Raw genomic sequence first — 22,588 nt, forward strand, 5'->3', positions numbered from 1 at the left:
TTTCCATCACCAACATTATGATGTCATTTCTGGATTTGTTTGGATGACCCCAGGCTGGGTGTCCCTCTCCCCCCACCCTAATCCTCTGCTTGGTGCCAGTCCCCCTTTTAGAAATAAACACTTCCCTAGCACTGCCGCAGAGAGGAATGGCAAACCCACCTCTTCTAACGTTGGATCTGTTCGGAGGGCTATGTTGAACGCGTTGGTTATGATGAAACCTGCCAAAAGCAGCTTGAAGGCTGGGTGATGGAGGAATATCCCCATACACGTGTGTGAGACAAACTCTTCCACATCCCAGTTATCCTGTGGAAAGAAAGCAAAATTGTGCCGCTGTCAACGGGCTGGGGAGGGAACCTTAGAAAAGCGTAAGCCCCTCTTTTTTGCAATCTAGTTGGCTTTGAATTGGTTGTGTTCAGGTATTCTGTGCTGTGGATTCAGTGCATTAATCAGGCAAGCCCTCTTTCAGACTTATTTTTCCTTCCTCTGTAAAATGGTGTTTAATTTCTGGACCATATCTAGATAGCCTGCTCTTATTTCACCCTTCCTACAAGAAGCTCAGGAAGACATGTATGTTTTTTCCTTTCCCCATTTATCATCACAGCAACCTTGTGAGATCAGTTAGGCTTGTAATAACATTTGATTTATATACTACCCTTCAGGACAATTTAACACCCACTCTGAACAGTTTACAAAGTGTGTTATTAATATCCTCACGACAATCACCCTGTGAGGTGGGTGGGGCTGAGAGAGCTCTGAGAGAGCTGTGACTGACCCAAGATCACTCAGCTGGCTTCAAGTGGAGGAGGGGGGAATCAAACTCAGTTCTCCAGACTAGAGTCCCGTTGATCTTAACCACTACACCAAACTGGCTCTTAGAAAGGGTGGCTGGCCAAGGGTCACTGGGAATTCAAGCATGGTGCTCCCGGATTCCAGTCTGACACAGTAACTGTGATCCCAGACTGCATCTTGTACGATGCTTGGTTCAACTTGTGGATTTACCCAATTCTCAGAGTGACCTGCCCTGCATTTGGTTGTTCGTTAAGCTTGCACATTTCTATTACATCTCTTCAGGTATCTGCTCGACGTTGCACACAGGAAAACCACAACACAAATTTAAAAAAATAAATCAATAAAATGATTGAACAATTCAATTCCGTACCATCAAACTGGAGTTCTCCGCCATGGATTTTCTGACCATCCTTGGGACTAATCATAACCTTCCCAACTGTACAATGGGTTAGGATTTTTAGAATGTCTTCTAAATACTTACTTGGTTTCTTTTTTAAAAAGAAAACTATATGCCACCTCTCCCAAGACCTACTCAAGGTGGCTCACAAAATAAAATGGTACAATAAAGCATAAATGGAACAATAAAGCAAAAAAAAAAGTCAAAACACACAGCACAAAACCAAGCCATTAAAAAACCCTCTTTCACATGTTGCATATATACATGATACAGCAGACCTGATATGCAATTTGCTGCTAGGCTCAGCTTTTGAATTAAAGGTTTTTGTGGCAAAACGTTGTGGTCTGGGTTCTGTCCATTTGTTATCGATACGTGAGGATTGTCTTGATGGTGGTAATTATTCAGATACGGCTTTTTTTCTGGGAAAAGAGGTGGTGGAACTCAGTGGTAGAACTCAGGACCGCACAATGATGCTCCCCTCTCTCTGGAGATCAGGGGGCAGGGCCACCGGCCATGTGACCATTTTCAAGAGGTGCCGGAACTCTGTTCCACCACATTCCAGGTGAAAAAAAGCCCTGTTCAGACATCTAATAGCTTTATACGTCAAACAAAAACAGATCCTCTTCATTCACTTGGCCTCCTGACCCACCAGGCTATGCCTTAAACGCCACTCCCCATTCCTGATTTTTTAAATTCAAGAATCCGCAACCCTAGCAGCAACCATGAATGCACCTGACTTGCTCTGAAATTCTATCCTGGGGAGAGACATGAGAAAGGTGTGAGGCTCTGTCTTGGGAGGATCCATCTATGTGCAGCTGCATTCAAAGCCTGCACTCCCCCTCTCTTTCTGAGTGGTAGCACGGGGTACTCCGGGAAGGAATAGGTCTGGAAATCCCTCCTCCATTCTGTGGCATGCATGTCACCACTACAGAGGAAAGCAGGGCCTCCTCTTCATCCCCCCCCTCCCCTTTGCCAGATCAAACGGAGAGCATGTAGAAGTGGCTGCCAAGTTCTACCGGCTCCTGTTCACTCCCCTGCCCAAAAGGCAGCGTCACATGCTGGGAACAGCATGAACCCTTGCTTTCCAGATAGAGATGCCGGAGGAGTGGCTAAGGCTCCTGCTTTGCATGCAGAAGGTTCATGCCCAGCTAAAAAGATCAGATACTGGATAATGGAAACGTCCAGAAACCAGTGGGAGAACACTTCAATCTACCAGGACATTCCATCAAAGACTTAAAGGTCACTGTAGTTCAACACAAATCTTTCAAAAACAAAATCCAACGGGAGGCTGCTGAACTGGAATTCATATGCAAATTTGACTCTGTCAAGTTGGGACTGAATAGGGACTATGAATGGTTATCACATTACCACAGGTAACAGATTTCCTTTACAGAGGTGGGGTCTGGGGGAGCTCAGTGGCACTTGGCGTGGGCTTTCGGGAACCACAGATCTCTTTGTCAGATGCATCTGGCAGGGAGAGCTGTGGTTATCGAAGGCCCATACTGCATTGGAATTGGATGGTCTAGCTGTTTGGCTTCTACAAACTAACAGGGCAAACTCCTTTGAAGCCAATTGATACACACACTAAAAGGAGATGTTTACATATACTAGCAAAGGAATGTTTTGATTGCATCCTCCCCCTTCCTCCCCCTAATTGCCTCTTCTCTCTCCTCCTCTTCTGTATTTGACCAGTCTCTGTATCAGGCATCTGACGAAGAGAACTTGATTCTCGAAAGCTTATGCTACAATAAAATTGGTTAGTCTTAAAGGTGCTACTGGACTCTTTTGGATAATGTGAAAGATTCCCACCCAAGACCTTGGAGAGCCACTGCCAGTCAGAGTAGACAATACCGAGCTTGACAGACCAAGGGGCTGATTCAGAATTAGGCAGCTGCACGTGTTCAATGAATGCCAGACAGGCATGAGCCTTCCTGCAGGCTTAGATCCCATTGACAGCTCTTGTTGCTTCTCTTAGTCGTAGTGGCTGTTTGTTCAGTCCATGAGCAAGAAGTAAAGGCAATAGGGGGCAGCTACGGCCATTCAATACGCTGTCAGTATTATGGTCGCGTCTGGGTTTGGGTCCCAGTGGACAGCACATTGTTGAGAGCCCCCCAAAACCTGACACCAGCCCTGCTCCTCTTGTGGACTTCTGTGCCAGATCAAGTCACAGGAAAACAAGCATACCTGGATACGCGTGATGTCTTTGCAGTTGACCTCTACCAGTTCTGCATCAGGATTCGGCCGTCCTCCAGAGCCAGTATTTTGAGGCACGTCATGTGGCTGGGAGATATGAGGAAGACACACAGATGCTTTAGGTAGCCAGGAGATACCCTCGCATCCGAAGATGCCTTTTCTGCTCACTGCAGATCCCAGTCCCAAATGGTGCCCCTTTCTGACACCAGCTCCCCAAACACCCACTGAGAACTTTCCCATATAGGGCTTCCCCCCAGGATCCATGCTGTGTCCCCCTCCGCCCCTGTGCTCTTCTCTGATCTACTTCCTTGCAATGTTTCAGGAAAGATCACAGCAAAGCTGGGGTGGCAGCCACATGGGTGGGAAAGTGTGGATTTTCCCAGTTCCACCCAAACCGCAATCATTTTCCTTTCCCCAGTCCCATCGAGGACACGCTGCCCCACCCCTGCCACTGGGGGGCTTCTTTGGAGTTCTTTTCAAAACTGGTAATTGACATATTGTCATACCAATATATGGCTCTGTGTGTGTGCTGTCAAGCTGCAGACAACTTATGGGCTACTCTGTAGGGTTTTCAAGGTAAGAGATGGTTTGCTATTGCCTGCCTCTGCGTAGCAACCCTGTTCTTTCCAGGTCTCCCATCCAAATACTGGCCAGGGCTCACCAGGGTCATATTAGCCCATGGCCGGGCCCCTAGGCTTTCAGGTATTTCAGGCCCCCTGCAGCACTTTGGTCTTTCACCCCACTACAGCTGACAGCCTGACCCTGGTATGGTGGTACTAAACTGCAGTGCATAGCCCTCCATCCATTTTCAGGGTCTCCTGAAGAATTCTATTCACAATTTTAAAAATATTTTATTGTGCAAGTAGAACTCATCAGGAAAGTACATTTTGGGGCTATAATTGTTCAATACAGTAATATTTTGACGCGAATAATGTTTTATTATTTATTAAAAATGTATAATTTATGGATAATTGTTTTAATATAAGGGACAATTTGTTTCACTTAAATAAGGAAGCAGTTAATTATCTTATTAGTAGAGGTTATATAAGAGAATCAATGCTCCCACCTTTTATTACCCTCGCCTGAATATTGGAATAGAGAGATGGACAAAAAAGGAACTGGTAAGCAATATGGCATTAAAGTAATGTATATAAATATGTATATACTTATGAGAGTATATATATGTGGATAAATATATATGTACATGTATTGCTACGACGCAGAGCACAAAGTGCCTTTAACCATTGGAACTCTAGAGCACAGGCAACAGTGCCTCAGCAAAAATAATGGAGGGGCCCCTAGTCGTTGTGGGCCCCCACCTAGTCAGCCTTATGAATAATACAGCCCTGGGGCTAAACCCGCTTAGCTTCTGAGATCGGACAAGACTGGGCTACCTGGTCGGTCCAATGTGAATTACCAGTAAAAAAAAAAAAAAAACCTGGTGGCACCGGAGGGAGAAAGGCCACCACCACCACATTCGATTTATATACCACCCTTCAGGACAACTTAATGCCCACTCTGAGCAGTTTACAATGTATGTCATTATTATCCCCACAACAAACACCCTGTGAGGCAGGTGGGACTGAGAGAGCTCTAAGAGAGCTGTGACTGTCTCAAGGTCACCCAGCTGGCTTCAAGTGGAGGAGTGGGGAATCAAACCCGGCTCTCCAGATTAGAGTCCCGCTGCTCTTAACCACGACACCAAACTCCCATGGGGGCTGCATCAGCAGCTATAACAATGTGGCTCCCACAGTAAAGTGTGCCATCTAAAAAAGCCCTGAGATATCAGCTGGGGGGTAATAACAGTAATAACCAATGCATGTTTCTCCTGCTTTAAAAAATGGCAGAGGACAGCCTCGATGCTCAGAATGTGATTCTGTTCTTGAAACCATCAAGGTTTATCCTGAATATGTACTCAGATGAAAGGTCATAATTAAAACTATGTCTCTCCATGCATACAGAAAGAGCATGTCAGGAAGATGACTATACTGAACTCTTTCCCCATACATGCTAGCTTTCTATATGCAAGGAACTGGTTCAGCAGAACATTTCTTTCATTAAATATTTGATATATAACCGTTGTGCTGCCCACTAGAAGGACAGTGGCAGTAGCTGTAACTGCTGCTCCTCTCCTAATTCCTGCTGCCGTTGCCCCCCCCCCGCCAGAAGAGATAAATTTCCTTTCCTCTTTGGTGTGCCAGCTCTCTTTCAAACTCATGCAGCAAGCATGCCCTATGGGGGCTTCCTGAACTCCTGCAAGCTGAAGAGGAAGTAACCTCCTTCAATGAGGAAGTGACCATTTGGTTGCCTTGGCAACAGGCACCCAGAAACGATGCCTGAATTCTTACAAAGCAAAGGAATCTTCTACGGTTTGGGAACGTGGGCAGCTTGCAGTGCTTCTTATAAAAAGACCTGTGAGGAGCTAGCAGACTGCTGCACCCCACTCCAAAATCCACTGCCTGAGATAACCACCTCAGGTTGTGTCGTGATAGAGCCAGCCTTCGGTCTCCCACTCTCGCAAACGTGGTAAGTGGTTACAAGAAATGGAATTTCTGATGGTGGCACCTCACTTGCAAAAATCCCTCTCCATGCCCTGAGCCTGCTGATGTGGGGAGGGCAGAATATAAATTGAATAAAACAAACAAACAAACAAACAAACAAACAAACAAACAAACAAATGGTTGTTGTGGATTTTCCAGGCTGTATAGCCATGGTCTTGGCATTGTAGTTCCTGACGTTTCACCAGCAGCTGCTGACAGAGAGATCTCTGTCTTTTGGTGCTACACCTCTGAAGATGCCAGCCAGAGCTGCTGGCGAAACATCAGGAACTACAATGCCAAGACCACGGCTATACAGCCCGGAAAATCCACAACAACCATTGCTCTCCAGCCGTGAAAGCCTTCGACAATATAAAGAAATAAATGCCTGCTAGGTTGCAAACCTCCAAGCGGGGCCTGGAGTTCTTCCAAGATTACAGCTGATCTGAAGACAACACAAATCATTTTCCCTGGAGAAAATGGCTGCTTTGGAAGAGATGGATTATATGGCGTTGTGGTTGCCAGCTCCAGGAGCCTTGAGAGGGTGAAGTCTGGCAAGTGAAGGGACCTCAGCAGGGTATACCACAGAGTCCACCTTCCAAAGCAGCCATTTTCTCCAGGGGAACTAATCTCTATGGCCTGGAGATCAGTTGCAATTCTGGGAGATCGCCAGCCACCACTCGGAGGCTGGTAACCCTAGTAACCCCACTGAAGTTCATCCCCCACCCCAAAACCCTGCCCTCTCCAGGCTCCAGCAATTTCCCAACCCAGCTCTCATGAAGAGAAGGCCTGTGAACGAGAGAGTCCCAGATTCAAGTCCGCCACACAGACTATTACATCACACTGGCTGATTCCACACACGTTGGATAATGCACTTTCAATGCATTTTATCATTTGAAGTGGATTTTTTGTTCCGCACACAAAAAAATCTGTTCCAAATGATCTATAAAGAGGATTGGAAGTGCATTATCCAACGTGTGCGGAATCACTCACTGACTCTTGCCAATCCATATTAGTTCTGTAGGCTATGCAAAGGGGAGAGGACCTTTATGTGCCGCTGTTCTGTCTTCTCTTTGGTGTTGGTGGAAATGTCATCAAGTCACAGCCGATCCCATAGGGTTTTCAAGGCAAGACATGCAGAGAGGTGGTTTGCCATTGCCTGCCTCTGCATAGCAACCTTGGTTTTCCTTGGAGGTCTCCCATACAAATACTAACCGAGGCTAACCCTGCTAAGCTTCTGAGATCTGATGAGATCCGGCTAACTTGGGTCATCCATAGGGTTGCCAGATCCAGGTTGGGAAATTCCTAGAGATTTTGGGAGTGGAGCCTGGGAAGGGCAGGGTTTGGGGAGATAAGGGACATCACCAGGGTATGCTGCTATACAGTCCATATTCCAAAGTAGCCATTTTCTCCAGGGGAACTGATCTCTATGCCCTGGAGATAAATTATAATTCCGGGAGATCTCCAGCCACCACCTGGAGGCTGGCAAACCTGGAGGCTGGCAAATCCAGGTCAGGGGTCCTTCGACTCATAGATTTTAAACCAATAGAAGGCCTTCTTGGGAATGAAGACCAAGCCATAAATGTTACATAAATGCCAACTATGCAGGTCCCAACACTGGGAGATCTGTGAAAGGATGTTTTACAACACTTATAAATTTAATAGCTGATTTGGGCAGACCAGAGAGCCTTGCACAGTTTCACCAGTCAAAACCATCCCCCTCCCTATGCTGTTATTTACCTCAGAAAGGCAAAAAAAGAGAGGGGACCTGTCCTTGTTTCATTTCCTTTCTCCTTCCCTGTCGGGAATGAATGTCCATGAACATTCCTAGTCACTACCAGTATCTCACCTGGTTGGGCCCTGTCTTTATTTCTGCTTCTGTGGCTTTAGTAGGTGAAGTTGTCCCTCCCAGAGCTTTCTGAAACTAGAAGGGGCTGGACGCGTCACAACAAAGGGGCAAAACAAGTCTGGCCTTTTTCACTCTTGCAGAAGTATATTTTGAAACAGCTGATAAACCTTTTTAGGACATTCATGGGCCTAAGGTGACTGCTTACATTGGTGATGCATAACATAGTCAACTGGCCAGGAGGGAAAAAAAATTATTACCCCTTTTCACAGGTTTCCTGGGTGGAAATGGGCAACTGAAACTTTTCACAGCATGAAGATGAACAACCACCCCGGCACTTGATGCAGATCAAATGGATATTCAAGGGACTGTTAGAAGGATTAGTTTCAAAGCTGGAAGCCCTAGCGACTGTTTTATGATCTGAAAACATGAGGCCTGTAGTTCCACAGGAAACGATGCTGGTGTCGACACCTATTGGCCTCACTACCACCAATGAGAATTTGACTGGAAAGCATGGGAACGAGCACAGAGACAGAGTAACGCCAACCCCTTGGTTTCTAATTTGATTTGAGAAAGCCTGTATCTGATCTGATGTTGTTGTATCCAAATGATGGAGACTCAAGCCTTGCTCATCCGTTATAGTGAACGCACATACAATATGCATATTTATTTGTGTTATTTTTAGTGCACCTTTCTCTCTGAGTCTCAAGGTGGATTACACAGCGCAAGTCAATATGACCAACAGCTAGGACATTAGGTGACAAAGACAGTAAGGAATGGGTTGCAGAAATTTGAAAAAAAGCATAACTCCAAATACAGAGATGGAACATTGCTGAAACAAAGCATAAGTAATTAAACATGAAATATTTAACAAAGTGGACACTACCTAATAGGAGCACATCTGCATCAACAGACAGTATCCAGTAGTATAATCTACAGTCTCTGACTCTTTGCCAAAGGATCTCTTTGAGCCATTTCTTATAGCACAGCCCTCTTGAATAACTGTTTTGCAAAGTTTATGGAAAGCCAAGAGAGTGGGAGCTCTCCTGACCTCTTCAGGTAGGCCGTTCAGTAAGGTGTGGGCCACCCCAGAGAATGAACACATGTGGGCAGTTGTTGATTTAGCTCAACCTGCAGAAGGCCCTGATTAGATGAGCAAAGCTGCCATGCTGGCACATAGGAATGGAGACATTCCTGCAGATATGAGGGGCCAAGACCATGAAAGCCTTTGCCTGTGATAACCAAAACCTTGAACTGAGCCCAGTAACTGATGGGCAGCCAATGGAGCGACTGCAGAATGGGCGTATACGTGCCCTTGTCTATTTTTAAGAGAAAGCCGATGCACATTCACTTTATTGATGAAACCAGAGATCAGTATCAGGATAAATATGCAGTTTCAGTCATACATTCAGCCGTACATGTGTTGAATTATTCATTGCACACGTAAAGGAAAATCAAGTGTACACTGTACACAGATTGTATGTGCATTCACTGTAATTTGTGAACACGGCTCTAAAGGCGGGGTGCAGAAGGAAGGTTCTAGTAATGTCACAGCTGTCATTCTGGGAGAAAAGGAGGGAAGGTGGCAGCCAAAGGTCTGATGTTCCCCAAGGAGAAGGGAAGCCATACCCTCCCCAAACCTTCCCACAGTCCTTCGCAACCAATCCCTGGGTTCTCACCACAGAGTTTGCATCCTGCATAGCCATTGTACCGACGTATGGAGTCCGCCGCTACTAAACTATAGCTTCTTTTTGCATTGTGACATCACCATTCTAAATCTCATGGAATCCTGCAACCATGACATCACAGAAGCTACCACCTTCACCTTCTCCAGTTTGTTTTCTGTAACGGTTTAAGAGAAGAAAGCGCACAGCTTGTTGCTTGGATAGCTTGGTTTGCACATTGGGGAAGCACTGATCACTGTTTCAAGTTGGACATCACAGAAGGTCTGAAATTTTATCACGAGGCATCCATCCACCCCTTTTTAAGGTTTTTCCAGTGACAGGATGCTGTATAACTGTACGAAATTTCTGTCTGTTGTGGAAGTACGTGAACTGAGCCAATTTTGTGAGCACAGGCCTACACCAATAGATGGTACTATCAACAAACCTCAGATGTGTTAGCTGAGTGTAAACAGAGCAGAGAAGTTACGCTGTGCTGATTAAAGAGGAAAAAAGTTTATTTGAGAAATACATACTTGAGAGTGAAGAGGAGAGATAGGAATAGAGTCCTTGCTATCTGACCATCTTGTAGAGAGAATTGAATAAGGCGGGAGAGAGAAGAAGCAGGATATTGCCCTGTTTAGCCCAATAGGAGACAAGACAAGGAAATGACCCCCAGGAAACAAGAGGGATGCTGCTCTCACTGTCCTAACTAAGTGATCCTTGCTGCCCCCTGCATAGAAGGCTCATCTTCCCATTGCTGCTGCAGTACACCAGACATTGCAATTTCCAACAAGATGTACCCTGCAAACTTAGATTTTTTCCCAGGCTGCCATGGCCAAGCCTCCCTCTCCTCGTGCAAGGATTATTAAAAAGCATCAAAGGAGAACTTCCTCATTGCAGATATGGTCACCACTGCAATGAGCGTCATCCCCAATTCAAGACTGATTTGGAATTCTCACAGGTCAATGTTCCATTCCGTAAATGACTTGGCTTGAGGTATGTATGTATGTATGTGTGTGTGTTGATGTGTCCCATTCTCTACCTGATCTACTGGGGGGTGAAAGCACAGGGTCCCTGATGGGTTCCCAAGATTAGATCAAGACGACAGATAGCAAGAGGCGCTTACTGCGACTGTGTTCAACAGTTATTCTGACACAATTTGACGGTGATGATCAGACATTAGCCCATCACCAGGGACGTTTGGTACAGCACCAAATGCCTCCAATGCCTGCTGAACAGATCTGCATCAAGTTTCCCCCCCCCAACTGAATATGCACAAAAATGCTGAAGGTCCAAACATATTGGCAGCTATTAATGTTGCTTACTTAGACAAACACTGAATGGCAAGAATGTTTTTAATGACAGATTTATACAATACGAGACCGATTTCACTGTCTACTTCAACAAATGCCTCGAGCAGGAGATGAGCGGTGATCTTTTTTAGGGGCCTTGGTCTACACGTTATCCAGTTTCAGCTGTCTGGCTACTGTAGAAGAACCCTGCCAATGAGCATAGACTGAAGCTTTGTTGGCCTTTCCAAACACTTGGGGGATTTTGTTGTTGGGTAGATAAGATAGCTAAGCCACCTTGCAGAAGGAACTTAACATGATTTCTTCGGCATGCTTTTTTACTTGCTTTGACGGATCTGCACTTTCACACATCTACCACAAAGGGGAGGTAAGAGACTGAGAAAGAGGCTGGGAGCAACTTTTCTGCTGTTCTGTGGCTGTTCTTAGGGGAGGCCAACGGATCCCAGTAAGACATGAGAACATGCCTTGGCCCCCTCCTCACACCTATACTTCCAAGCAAACTTCAAACCTACATGGTTTTGGAACAGATCAAGACACATTTGCCACTGTGATGCCACCTTTCCCCCTAGTCAAGGTACTCAGAAGGCTAGCAGGGATTCCAGGGGCAAGAAGTCGAAATCTAACACTAGTCGGTTCTTCAGGAGGTCAGATGAGACTCTAAGGGCCAGAGGCAAGAAGTTTCATCCAAGTCTGGCATCTTGAAGACTGCCCAGAGAGAAGAGGCAGGCCAAAAGCCAAGCCTTTACAGGTTCGGAGGTGTCATGATTGGTCCTGGGGCCTCATGTGGAGGACCGGAGAGGTGATGCTTGAAGCTGGAATGGAGACTGCAGCCCACGTGGGACCCAATTAAAGGGAGCGGAGAGTCAGTGATGTGCAAAACCTCTGTGACCCAGAAGAGCCACTGCCAGTCTGAGAAGGCAATACTGATTTTGACAGGCCAAAGGTCTGACTGGGTAGAAAGCAGCTGAGATAAGGAGCAACAAGATGAGCTCTGGTCCCTCCACAGACATTCTCAAGTCCTCACTGCTGACTGCCTGAACTGGACCCAAAGGAAAGCCTCTTCCACTTTCACAAAACAGTAATTCAACAATCAGACACACCCTTTTTGTCACGCCAGCTGTCTCTCACGTCCGGCACCCCTTATGCATTTGTGGAGTTGTCCACAATTCAAAACAAGCAGCATTTGAATGGCTGTGGTGGTGAATTGCTCAGTCGGTGGATGTCCACTGCGCCTGAAAGCTCAAATTTGACATGTTGTAGAGAACTGAAAGGAATGCTCAGCAAACAGTTTTTTCTGGGCGTTCAGGGTGGTGCTTGCAACTTGTAATCAACCTACAATTTTAGTGGAGGAATGATTGCATGTAGACTTCTTTAAAATATCCTCTTCACTATTTTTGGACAAGGATTGATTGCCCCACCTACAAGTACAAGAGCATCGGCGTTTCAGGACACAATCCATCCATTGATTTCATCACTGTGTAGGTTAGGGTTTGGAAAATCCAAATAAGATCTAAGTTTGTGCTCAAGAACCAAGCGAGCGGGTATACAGCAGGGTGACACATATATACAGCATTCCTATAGGCCAACAGAAATTGTGCACGTTTTGCTGATAAGGATCTCTGTTACTCTTTAGATTTCATGGAATGTTTCACAGACTGCACAAAGTGTTCTGCTCAACCATTCCTGACTGGGTGATACACAGTGCAACCCTACGAAAAGGTACTCCAGTCTAAACCCATTGAAATCAATAGGCTTAGACTGGAGTAACTCTGCTTAGTATTGCACTGATAGAGTGGATTTGGGGAAGGCTTGGAATTCTGCAGACACAAATGGAAAACCATTTCTGTTATAGCATGTCCCATCTGCTCAAAAAAACGTGCAAGGCTTACTCAAACTGTAAATGACATACAGAAGACCTCTGGCCACTGACCTAGAAGATCTGGCCACTGATGACTAGCAGATTTGTACCTAAGGGACTAATATGGCACCAGGGTGGGATTCAAACCAGGCTTTCCAGCAACCAAGGCCCAGTACTTTACGGCTTTCCCTCCAGGATGTGTACAAGTCAGGAAACACATGGCCTACTCCAGCATCTTGGGCTACCATGAAACAAGAGCAGGCAACTTAAATCTCCCTAGTGATTTGTAGCCCAAATATGCATTGATTGCATACATGTGCATGTGAGCGAACACACAAAAGAAAAACCGTATCGATGGCCTTTGGTTGCTTTCCGTATCATCAAGAAGATCCGGGCTATTACGAGAAAATCTTCTACTCGAGTGGAGTTTCTGACGGTTAAAAAAAAGGTTTGTACAAAAGAACTTTGCGAAGCTGTGCCTGAAGCAAGCTGGAAGAGGCCGTCCGCCTCGGGTGGTGCAACTCCCCGCAGCTGGGACACCACCCAGACTGATAATTATCTCTAATTCCTCCCCTGCTGCTGCCACTGTGTTAACGATGCCCGCAGCTGCACGCTGAAGGGGCAATTAATTGCCTGGCCCTGTAACCGTGGTTACCAGAATGATGCAGCCGGTGGGTAAAGATGGAAGTCAATTGATCTGAAGCCGTTTGAGAAAGGACGGTTCCTGGATGCAGCTGGCAAGCAAATCTTGCGGTTTTGTTAGCCAGAGGTGGGGGATCTGAGCCACCCTGGGTCATTGTCTTGGAACTGGGCCACAGCAAAGCTGTGTTGGCATCAGACAGAGAATTGCTCCATCCCCATGTTTTTACGGTTGATAGTCTGAAGCTCTAAGCAGGCAGCTGAGCATGGAGGGAAAAGAGAGTTTTGGTCTATCGATCTAGAACATTTCAGTTCAGGATGCAGCAAACGTCATGGTAAGAGTGTTCAAAAGTCAAACTTTTTGAGTGTGCAGATCTGACGCAAACCAATCATGGAATCTCTGGGGTTTAGCACGGAATGATACCAATGCCGGTCGATCAAGTATGCATTCGGCACTGGCAAAACTGTGCATGCACAAAAAAGCTGCTGATCCAAAGAGATTAGTCTTATTAAGGATTAGGTAAAAGGTAAAGGTAGTCCCCCTGTGCAAGCACCGAGTCATTACTGTCCCACGGGGGGATGTCGCATCACGACGTTTTCTTGGCAGACTTTTGTTACGGGGTGGTTTGCCATTGCCTTCCCCAGTCATCTACACTTTACCCCCAGGAAATTAAGGATCACATAGACAAATACCGAATGGTAGGAATTCTTTTTAAAATCATGGCATTTATGGGAGTGGGGAATAATTTCATTCTGTATTTAAACAGTTGCCTGTCAAGTGCAATAGTGGCAAAGCAAAGGAAAGGCAAAGTAGACAGTACAAGAACGCGCATTCCTGAAATGCTGATCTCACTGTGCTGTGCCATTAGGAGGAAATACAGTGACTGAAGCAACCTGCCAAAGAATCACAAATGGGACAGTGAACAGATAAACAGTCCATCCAGGGCTTTTTTTCTGGGAAAAGAGGTGGTGGAACTCAGGACTGCACAATGACGTCACTTTGGGTCAGCTGGAACAAGGGGGGAGTTTTTTAAAGTTTAAATTGCCCTTGGCGGAAAGGCCCCACCCCCTGATCTCCAGACAGAGGGGAGTTTAGATTGCCCTCCCTGCTGCTGAGCGGCACGGAAGGCAATCTAAACTCCCCTCTGTCTGGAGATCAGGAGGCGGGGCCACCAGCCATGTAACCATTTTTAAGAGGTGCCAAAACTCTGTTCCACCGTGTTCCTGCTGAAAAAAAGCCCTGAGTCCATCCAAAAAACAACTCATTTTTTCACTTCTTGCTTCATCAGAGGACGGTTCTGCCCTTCCTTCCACCTACAGCTGCTGAGCTGCTCATGGTGGTGCCATCTTCCAGCAAGTGCAAGAAGGTAGTTAGTTACCCAGGTCCTTTGTGCCAGCATTCCTAACCTTCTGTGCTGGGTGGAGGACACAAACGTGATGCACAAGGCTGGCTCCAAGTAACATGTGCCTTCAGTGAGATGCTGTCCAGTGGACCTGCTCCTGATAGGTTTCCCAAAACTGCCTTGGCAAATGCTGGGAGGTACCTACAGAGTTTGGGGAGAATGTGATGTCATTTCCAAGTGATGCTCTAGGCTGCTTCCCCTCGCCTCTATGGTATTCAGTGTAGAGACTCTGTGAAATTCCTAGAACATCGCTGTGTGGAGGCCATTTTTTGTTCCTGTTCCTCAGTTCCTCGGGAGCAGGAAACTGGAGCTAGAGAATGGGCAGATAGGAAGCCAAGCTGCTAGTCCTGGTCCTCGAATAGCCCTTGTTCCCTGGTCACCTGACCTGGCCTCTCTATCTGCTGCTCCTAACAGCCATCACCGCTCCCTTGTGAGGGTGAGTAAGCACAGAACGTTTGCAGCTTGCTGCTGACCTACCTGGGAAGAGAGGAAGAGAAACAGCCACCTCTTCCCGCTGTGGCTGTGGTATGCTTGGGAGGAAGGATAGCCCTGATCTTCCCAGAGAAGGGTCAATTCTTCCTGGGAGGCAAATGCTACTACCCAGAGAAAGGGCAGGCTGTGACCACAGCTGCATAGTGGTGGGTGAATGGTAGTCCAGTGGTAGGTCGAGGAAAGCCAAGACTGGCTCTTTCCTTTGGAGAACAGATGTTTTGTCAAGGCATCACGCAAGTGTGTGCTGAATACAGGTAGGGAAACAGACACAGACCTAACTTGAGTCAGAAGTGTACCAAAGCCATCCAGGGAACAAGGAAGAAAACATAGTCCAGAAAGCTGAGTCCAAAGGTCAGGGCCAAGAGAGCAGGTATAGCAAAGAGCCGGGTCGCAGCACAGCCAGGCGGGTCTGTGCGCAGGTGCTTCTGAAACGAAGGAAAGGGCGTCCTGGCTTAAAAGCAATCACCTCCGAGGCAGCGCTGCATCCTGCTAGGACTCAAGGTCACTACGCCGCTGTTTGAGTGCCTGAAGCCTTGCACTTCGTCTCCTGTCCTGTATAATGAGACGCTGCCACACCCTACGCTGCTTATCAGGTTCAGGGGAGCTGGGTGGGGATGTTGGTCCCTGGTCTCAACTGCTGGTGCAGGTAAGGGAACAGCTGCTGTCTCTGATTCGGCCCTGGATTCCTCAGCCTGCTCTGGCAAGGGCTCCTGCTGTTCCACTCCCTGCGGGTCCTCCATGCGCCGGACTCCTGAGGAGCTTGGAATACTCTGTCCCCTGTCGTCCTCCACGAAGTCCTCGTCCTCAGAGGAATCAGAGCCAGGAAAGCCCTCGACGAGCACTGCATGGCAGGTGCTCTGCTGGGACTCATTTGAGCACCACGTCAACTGGACCGTGTGGGCTCTTAGGCTAAAAATGATGCTGAGCGCACAGGAACCTGCTTTCCCCCAGATCAGCTCCTTGGTCTATCAAGGTCATCACTGCCTACTGTAACTGGCAGCCCGTCTCCAGGGTCTCAGGCAGAGGTTTTTCACATCACTTTCTATCTTATCTTAAGTGGGCATGCCAGGGACTGGATCTGGGACCTTCGGCATGCAAAGCAGATGCTCTGCCAGTGAGCCACAGCCCCTCCCCAAGGTTACAGGTGGGCTGGCAATTGGGACTGGAAGTCTGGCAAGTGAGAACTACTTAGAATCTCCCACCTTTCCCGATTGAGGAAGGCTGCATGGAGGGAGGGCCAACTGCAGTCAAGAAGGAAGGGTTTTTAAAACCCTTGTGTTATTTTCATAATCCCAGCCACCCTTGACCCCCAGAAGGAGCACATGCACACCCACAGAGTATCTGTTTTCTCCAGCAGGGCAGGATATGCATTGGGAAAATGGCATTTAGGAAAATGTTATCGCCTAATCTCCAAAATCACAGCCCTGATCCATATTCCCCCTCCCTGCATCTGCTTTTTAAAAAATAAATTGTAAAAAAATAATTAATCTCCCAGATCCTATCAACCTGGACTCTAATAAACCATTCCATTCTGCAGTGCAGTATTAACCTACAAAGAACTCTTCTTTTCAACCACTAGATGGCGACAAAGAGTTGCACTTTGTGTCCAGTACCAAGATTGAGGCGTCCAATTTCCACGGACCTTGGAAAGGTGGCCTGGTGTTCTCAGTTCACCATGGATTCATCAACGTACAAGGCCTTCCAGTAGTGACCAGTGGGGAATATTTATTTATTTAACAAAATTTATATCCCGCCTTTCTGCCCTCATAAGAGCCACCAAGGAGGCTAACAAATTAAAATACATATTAAAACCACATTTTAAAACCATTAAAACCAACCAAAATAACAACACATCATCAAAACAATTAAAACCAGAGCTTAAAAATACAAAGACATAAAAACAACAAAATATTTAAAACAATTAAAACATTATGCACGAAGGATCACTGAGGAAACGCCTGCTAGGAGAAGAAGATAACAGAAGGGGACAGATGAATCTTCCTGGAAAGAATGTTCTAGAATTTTGGAGCCACGACAAAGAAGGCCCTCTCCCAGGTTGCCAGTCGCCTAATCTCATGAGATGTGGCACTTTGAAGCAGTGCCTTGGAAGATCACTGCAGTGATGGGGGTAGGTTCAGAAGGGAGTAGGCAGTCCTTCCGGTACATTGGTCCCAAACAGTCCAGGGCTTTGAAGGTCAGCACCAGCACCTTCAATTGTACCTGAAACAAATTGGGAGCCAGTGCAGATGGCCCGAACTGCAGTGATATAGTCCCTGTTGGGCAACTGCCCACTCCCCACCTTGCTATATGCCGATGACCTTGTCTTGCTCTCCAGAACCCAGGTTAGCCTAAAACAAGCTATAAAAGCACTTACTACCTATTGTAAAAATGTACTCTTGGAGATAAATGAAGATAAATCCAAAATATAGTGTTCTCAAAGTCAACGAAACAAAAAAACAACAAATGGAAAATGGGTGCACATGAATTACAACAGGTCAACGAATTCAAATATCCAGGAATTGTCTTCCAGTCGAATTTATCCTGGTCCAAGCATATTCAACGTCTTACACAGAAAATCAGCTTGGTTCTACTGGCTTTAAGGAAATTCTTCTTTATTCGAGGAGCTTAATATGTACCAGCACTTTTGAAGGCATACAAGGCTCTTGTAATACCACGCATACTATACGGTTCCCCAATCTGGTTCCTGGGCCCAATAGAACAACTTGACAAGCTCCAGTTAACCTTCTTCTGGAAAATACTTGCTCTACCACCACGTATAGCCTCCACAGTCATACGGCTTGAATTGGGCCTTCCAAAAATCTCAACACTGATCAAATACAGACTGCAAAACTCCAAGGATCTTCACTAAGTCAGCAGAGAGCGCTGTTGGTCAAGGTGGAACAAAACTATGGCTATGGAACTGAGCGAGTTAGGTTCATGGGACCCAAGAGCTTTAACTGGGAAACGACAAGAACTACTTACAGAGAAGCTGCTTAAGCAGGACTGGGACTCCCTTCAAAAGGACGTGGCATGAAAATGCTCCCCGCTCTCCATGGGAATTAAATATCCTACCCAGTTCAACCCGCCTCATTACCTCAGTATGCTGGTTCACTTCCTCAGGATACCATCGGATCAACACTTCTGTGACTGCCCTTTGGCTGCCCTTCACTCACTGTCCCATACCTTCTTTCGCTGTCCAAAGCGCAAACTAGCCAGAGAGAGGTTCTTTAAAAAATGGCTACCAAGGCATTTGAACATTCCCGAATCCTCAAAAGATTGTTACTGAGCAGCCTTTGCAAAAGGTGCATTGTAGGCATGGCAACCTTTTCTTTAACTGTTATTTTTAATTCTTAAACTTTGTTCAAGTGCATGGCCTACGGGCTGTTAAGCGGAATATACTGAAACCCACTCGTCAGCATCCTGGCTGCCGCTTTCTGCACCAACTGAAGTTTCCAAATACTTCTCAAGGGAAGGTCCACGTAGAACAAATGGTAGAAATGTAATGTAGATATAACTGGGGTACGCACCACAGTGCTAGATCTTTTCTGCCCCTGGAAAGGCTGCTGGTAAAGCTGGTAAAAGATACTCGCGGCTGCTGCTGCCACCAGATTATCCAGCAGTAGGCCTGGGTGTAAGAGCACCCCTAAACTGCAGGCATGTTCCTTCAAGGGAAGCACAACTCCATCCAGAATGGGCAACACCTTAAATCCCGCATCAGACCTTCCGCTCACCAGTAGCTCTTCCCTCGTCAGGATTAAGCTTCAGTTTACCAGCCCTGGTGCCTCCAAGCACCAGTTGTCCCTCCTCCCTGGCATCGGCCAGAAGCATGAGATAGAGATGAACGTCATCCACATACTGATCTCCCAATTCCGAGAGATCTCCAGGACCCATCTGGAGGTTGGCAACCCTATTATATCTGCAAAGTGCTGAGCAAAATAGCCGTAGCAGGCCACCGAGCAGACCACTTCCACCGGCGGGCCAGATCCCCACAGGCCTCAGACCACCTGGAAGAGCTCCACTGGCCTATACTGTGCAGATGCAAACCTGGCAGGCAGGCGTTTCTCCACTGCTGTCACCACCATGGAGTACGCTTTAAAATGAACTTTCATCCCTGCCTTGGCAGATTTGTCCCGAGTCTTCCTCCACTGTCACTCTGGTAATTTCCCCTGTGGTTGTTGTGGATTTTCCAGGCTGTATAGCCGTTGTCTTGGCATTGTAGTTCCTGACGTTTCGGCAGCAGCTGTGACTGGCATCTTCAGAGGTGTAGCGCCGAAAGACAGAGATCTCTCAGTGTCACAGTGTGGAAAGGATGTTGGCAGGTAATTTATATCTACTCAGGAAGGTGGGTTTGAGGTAAGAGTTTTGTGGAATGCTAATGGAGAGAGGCTTCACTGTACCCTGAGGAGGTTCTTTTAAATATGGATTTCCCCTGTGTTTTCATCACTCACAGCCCCTCAGTAATCCAAGGGGCTACCTGGGTTCCGACGCTTGAGAGGGGGTGCCTGGGAGCAATTGTGTCAACCACCTGGGTCAGTTCCTCATTCTGGAGGTCAACCAGGGCCTCAAAAGCAACCTGGCAGTGCCCTGTTCAACAACCCATTTAGAGGGCAGGATTACTTGCTTAGCAGCCTCTGGATCTGGGAGGTCCTCAAGCCCAGCTAGAGAGCTACACTGTTGGTGCCGTGTGGAATTTCTCATTGCAGGTATGTGTATCAGAGACAGGCCTGAAGTCTGAGAGGCTGATGAGACATTCCAGAGTGGGCGAATAGTTGGAAAGAAGCCCTTCAAATGCAACAGTCATCAAAATTTTAACAAGCTAGAACTCTGTGTGTGTGTGTTACATACCATCAAGTTGCTTCTGACTTATGGTGACCCTATAAATCAGTGCCCCCCAAAACGTCCTATCATGGGCAGCCTTGCTCAGGTTTTTCAAACCGAGGGCTGTGGCTTCCTTTATTGAGTCAATCCATCTCATAGTGTGTCTTCCTCTTTTCCTACTACCTTCAACTTTTCCTAGCATTATTGTCTTTTCCAGGGAGTCTTGTCTTCTCATGATGTGACCAAAGAACGATTGCCTCAGGTTTGTCATTTTTCAGTTTGGTGTATAGAACTGTATATCCCCACAATTTTATGACTCTTTCCCACATGTGCACGAAATGTTTCTTGCAGAGCAAAAAGCACAGAGAACAGGGAGGATGTCTGGGGAGCACGTATCTGTGAAAGAATGGTGCTATGTTACCAAGGAAAGAGATGCAGGATTCTGGGCTGGGGGGAGCAGAGGAAAGCAGCCAGCAAAGGGACTGGCAGTGATTCTGTAGCACGAATGAGACATCTTCCAAGAGGCAAACAGCTTGTACGGCTGGCTACTCAGGGTGGGCAGTAGAACTTCGTGTGGGGAACGTATGATCAGAAGATGTACAGTAAGTCTGCCAAGGAAGAGGGGGAACGTTACAGGGCCAATGGAATGTTCACACCCTGGTCTGTAGTCTTAATGTCAAAAAGAATTATTTTCAGATTCCTGTGTGCAATCCCTCAGCCAACGTGTCCAGAATTCAAATGTCTGTCTTCAATGATGTGTAATGTTTTGGGGGGAATCCAGCACCAAATGTGGAGTCCGTCACAGACCGTGGACGGCAATGTTACATTTCAGTGATGTTATTCAAATACTGGCTCCAAGTGAGTGGTGCTGCGATCCAATTGCAAATCATATTTGGGTATCAAATGTACCTTTGTCTCAATGCTTGCTTTGTCTCGAGGCCTCCCACAGACGCTTGCACTGCTGGTTTGTTTGCAAGTTAAAATTAGCAATATTTTGAGGGGTTGAGCCTGCACAATTAGAGACACTCTTTGGCACGCAGGCAGCTGTTCTGGTGCATGTGCAGAACTGACGCGTCTTCTGGCATCGATGGGGGCTGTAGTTTTCTAGGCCTTCTGATTCAGTTTGGGAGGCCACGAAAACTACAATTCCCAACAGCCTGAGCAAGATGAAATTTCACTGGGGAATACAGGAAAGAGTCATACGCAGGGAAATCGATCCAGAGGAGTTAGCCATGTTAGTCTGTAGTTGCAAAATAGTAGAGGGTCCAGTAGCACCTTTAAGACTAACCAACTTATTTGTAGCATAAGCTTTTGACAACCACACCTCTTTTCGTCAGATCTGACAAAGAGAGCTGTGGTTCTCGAAAGCTTATGCTACAAATAAGTTGGTTAGTCTTAAAGGTGCTACTGGACTCTACTAAACGCAGAGAAATGAATTTCCTATGCAAACAAATGTCCTATGAAGAAAGGCTAAAGAGTCTGGGACTTTTTTATTTTAGAAAAAAAAATGGTAAGGGGAAGGAAGTTATGACCAAGGTTTATAGAATTATGCATGGGGCAGACAAAGTGGATACCCTACCCTGGATAACGCAGGCAAGACTGATCTCATCAGAGCTCAGCCTTGGTTAGTAATTGGATGGGACCGCTCAAGAGAAGACAAAGGTTGCAGAGGCAGGCAATGGCAAGCCACCTCTGTTAGTCTCTTGCCTTGAAAACTCCAGCAGGGGTTGCCATAAGTCAACTATAACTTGATGGCACTTTCTACCACCAGAGAAAGCGGATAGGAGTTTTTCTTCCCTCTCCCATAACATTAGAACTCACAGGCACCCAATGACGTTAATGGGCAATAGGCTCAAGACAGTGAAAAAAAAAACCACTTCTTTACTCAACGAGAGATTAAAACATGGAACTCACCATGAAAGGGTGTAGTGACGGCCACAAGCATAGATGACTTTAAAAGTGGATTAGACAGATTCATGGAGGAGAGATCCATCTTCAGTAAGAACTTGCAACAACCAGTGTTTGGGCTGCAGAAAATATATTGATCAAGATGTCAATTATCAGCAATGTTTAAGTTACAGTAATGCAAACAGGCTTTCTTACAAGCCATAGTAACTAAAGTAAACCTTCATATTCAGGGGCAGTAAACTTCTGAATCCCAGTGCCAGGAGATTGTTCATCAAGTGTAGGGAGACACAATGTTAGCTGGGAAGCATCATTTAGAAATATAGAGCTGGTGGAGATCACTCCTCAGAGGGTCTGTCAATTTCATCTTTGCCTCCCAAAAGGCTCTGTCAATTTCACCTCTGCAGTCTAAAATTGCATGGGATCACAATCAGAGGGCAGCCAGGAATGGAAATGGGCTGGAGCTGCCTTCCAGAGTTGGGCTTGGACCTGGAGAAGTTATAATGGGCTGAAGTTTCCCTTCTGGCATTTCACAGCCCCTTCACACAGTTCCAGCGTATAGCAAAGCCTTTGCCCTGCTGCCGGCTCTGCCTTTTTAAACTACCCTTCCTGGCTAATATTGCATCTCCTGACACATGTTCTTCACATGTCAGATGTCTCATATAGAGAGACTCTTAGGGAAGCTGGAATTTTCTTGAGAGAGCCATAGCAGCTTCCCCAACCTCCCCGGCCCAAGG

General features: G+C 46.5%; 1 protein-coding gene across 1 annotated transcript in view; it reads right to left on the reverse strand.

Moving 5' to 3' along the window:
• Window positions 1-21,914, reverse strand: part of CATSPER4 (cation channel sperm associated 4) — a 38,752-nt gene extending 16,838 nt beyond the window's left edge. The window contains exons 1-3 of the mRNA XM_054998867.1: window positions 21,861-21,914; window positions 3,371-3,466; window positions 160-303 (exon numbers count right to left, since the gene is read on the reverse strand). Coding sequence (XP_054854842.1) covers window positions 160-303; window positions 3,371-3,466; window positions 21,861-21,863 — 243 coding nt within the window. The 5' untranslated portion in view covers window positions 21,864-21,914. The remainder of the gene's footprint in view (window positions 1-159; window positions 304-3,370; window positions 3,467-21,860) is intronic.
• Window positions 21,915-22,588: the final 674 nt, after the last annotated feature.

The sequence above is a fragment of the Eublepharis macularius genome, chromosome 15 (assembly GCF_028583425.1).
Source record: "Eublepharis macularius isolate TG4126 chromosome 15, MPM_Emac_v1.0, whole genome shotgun sequence".
NCBI lineage: Eukaryota > Metazoa > Chordata > Lepidosauria > Squamata > Eublepharidae > Eublepharis > Eublepharis macularius.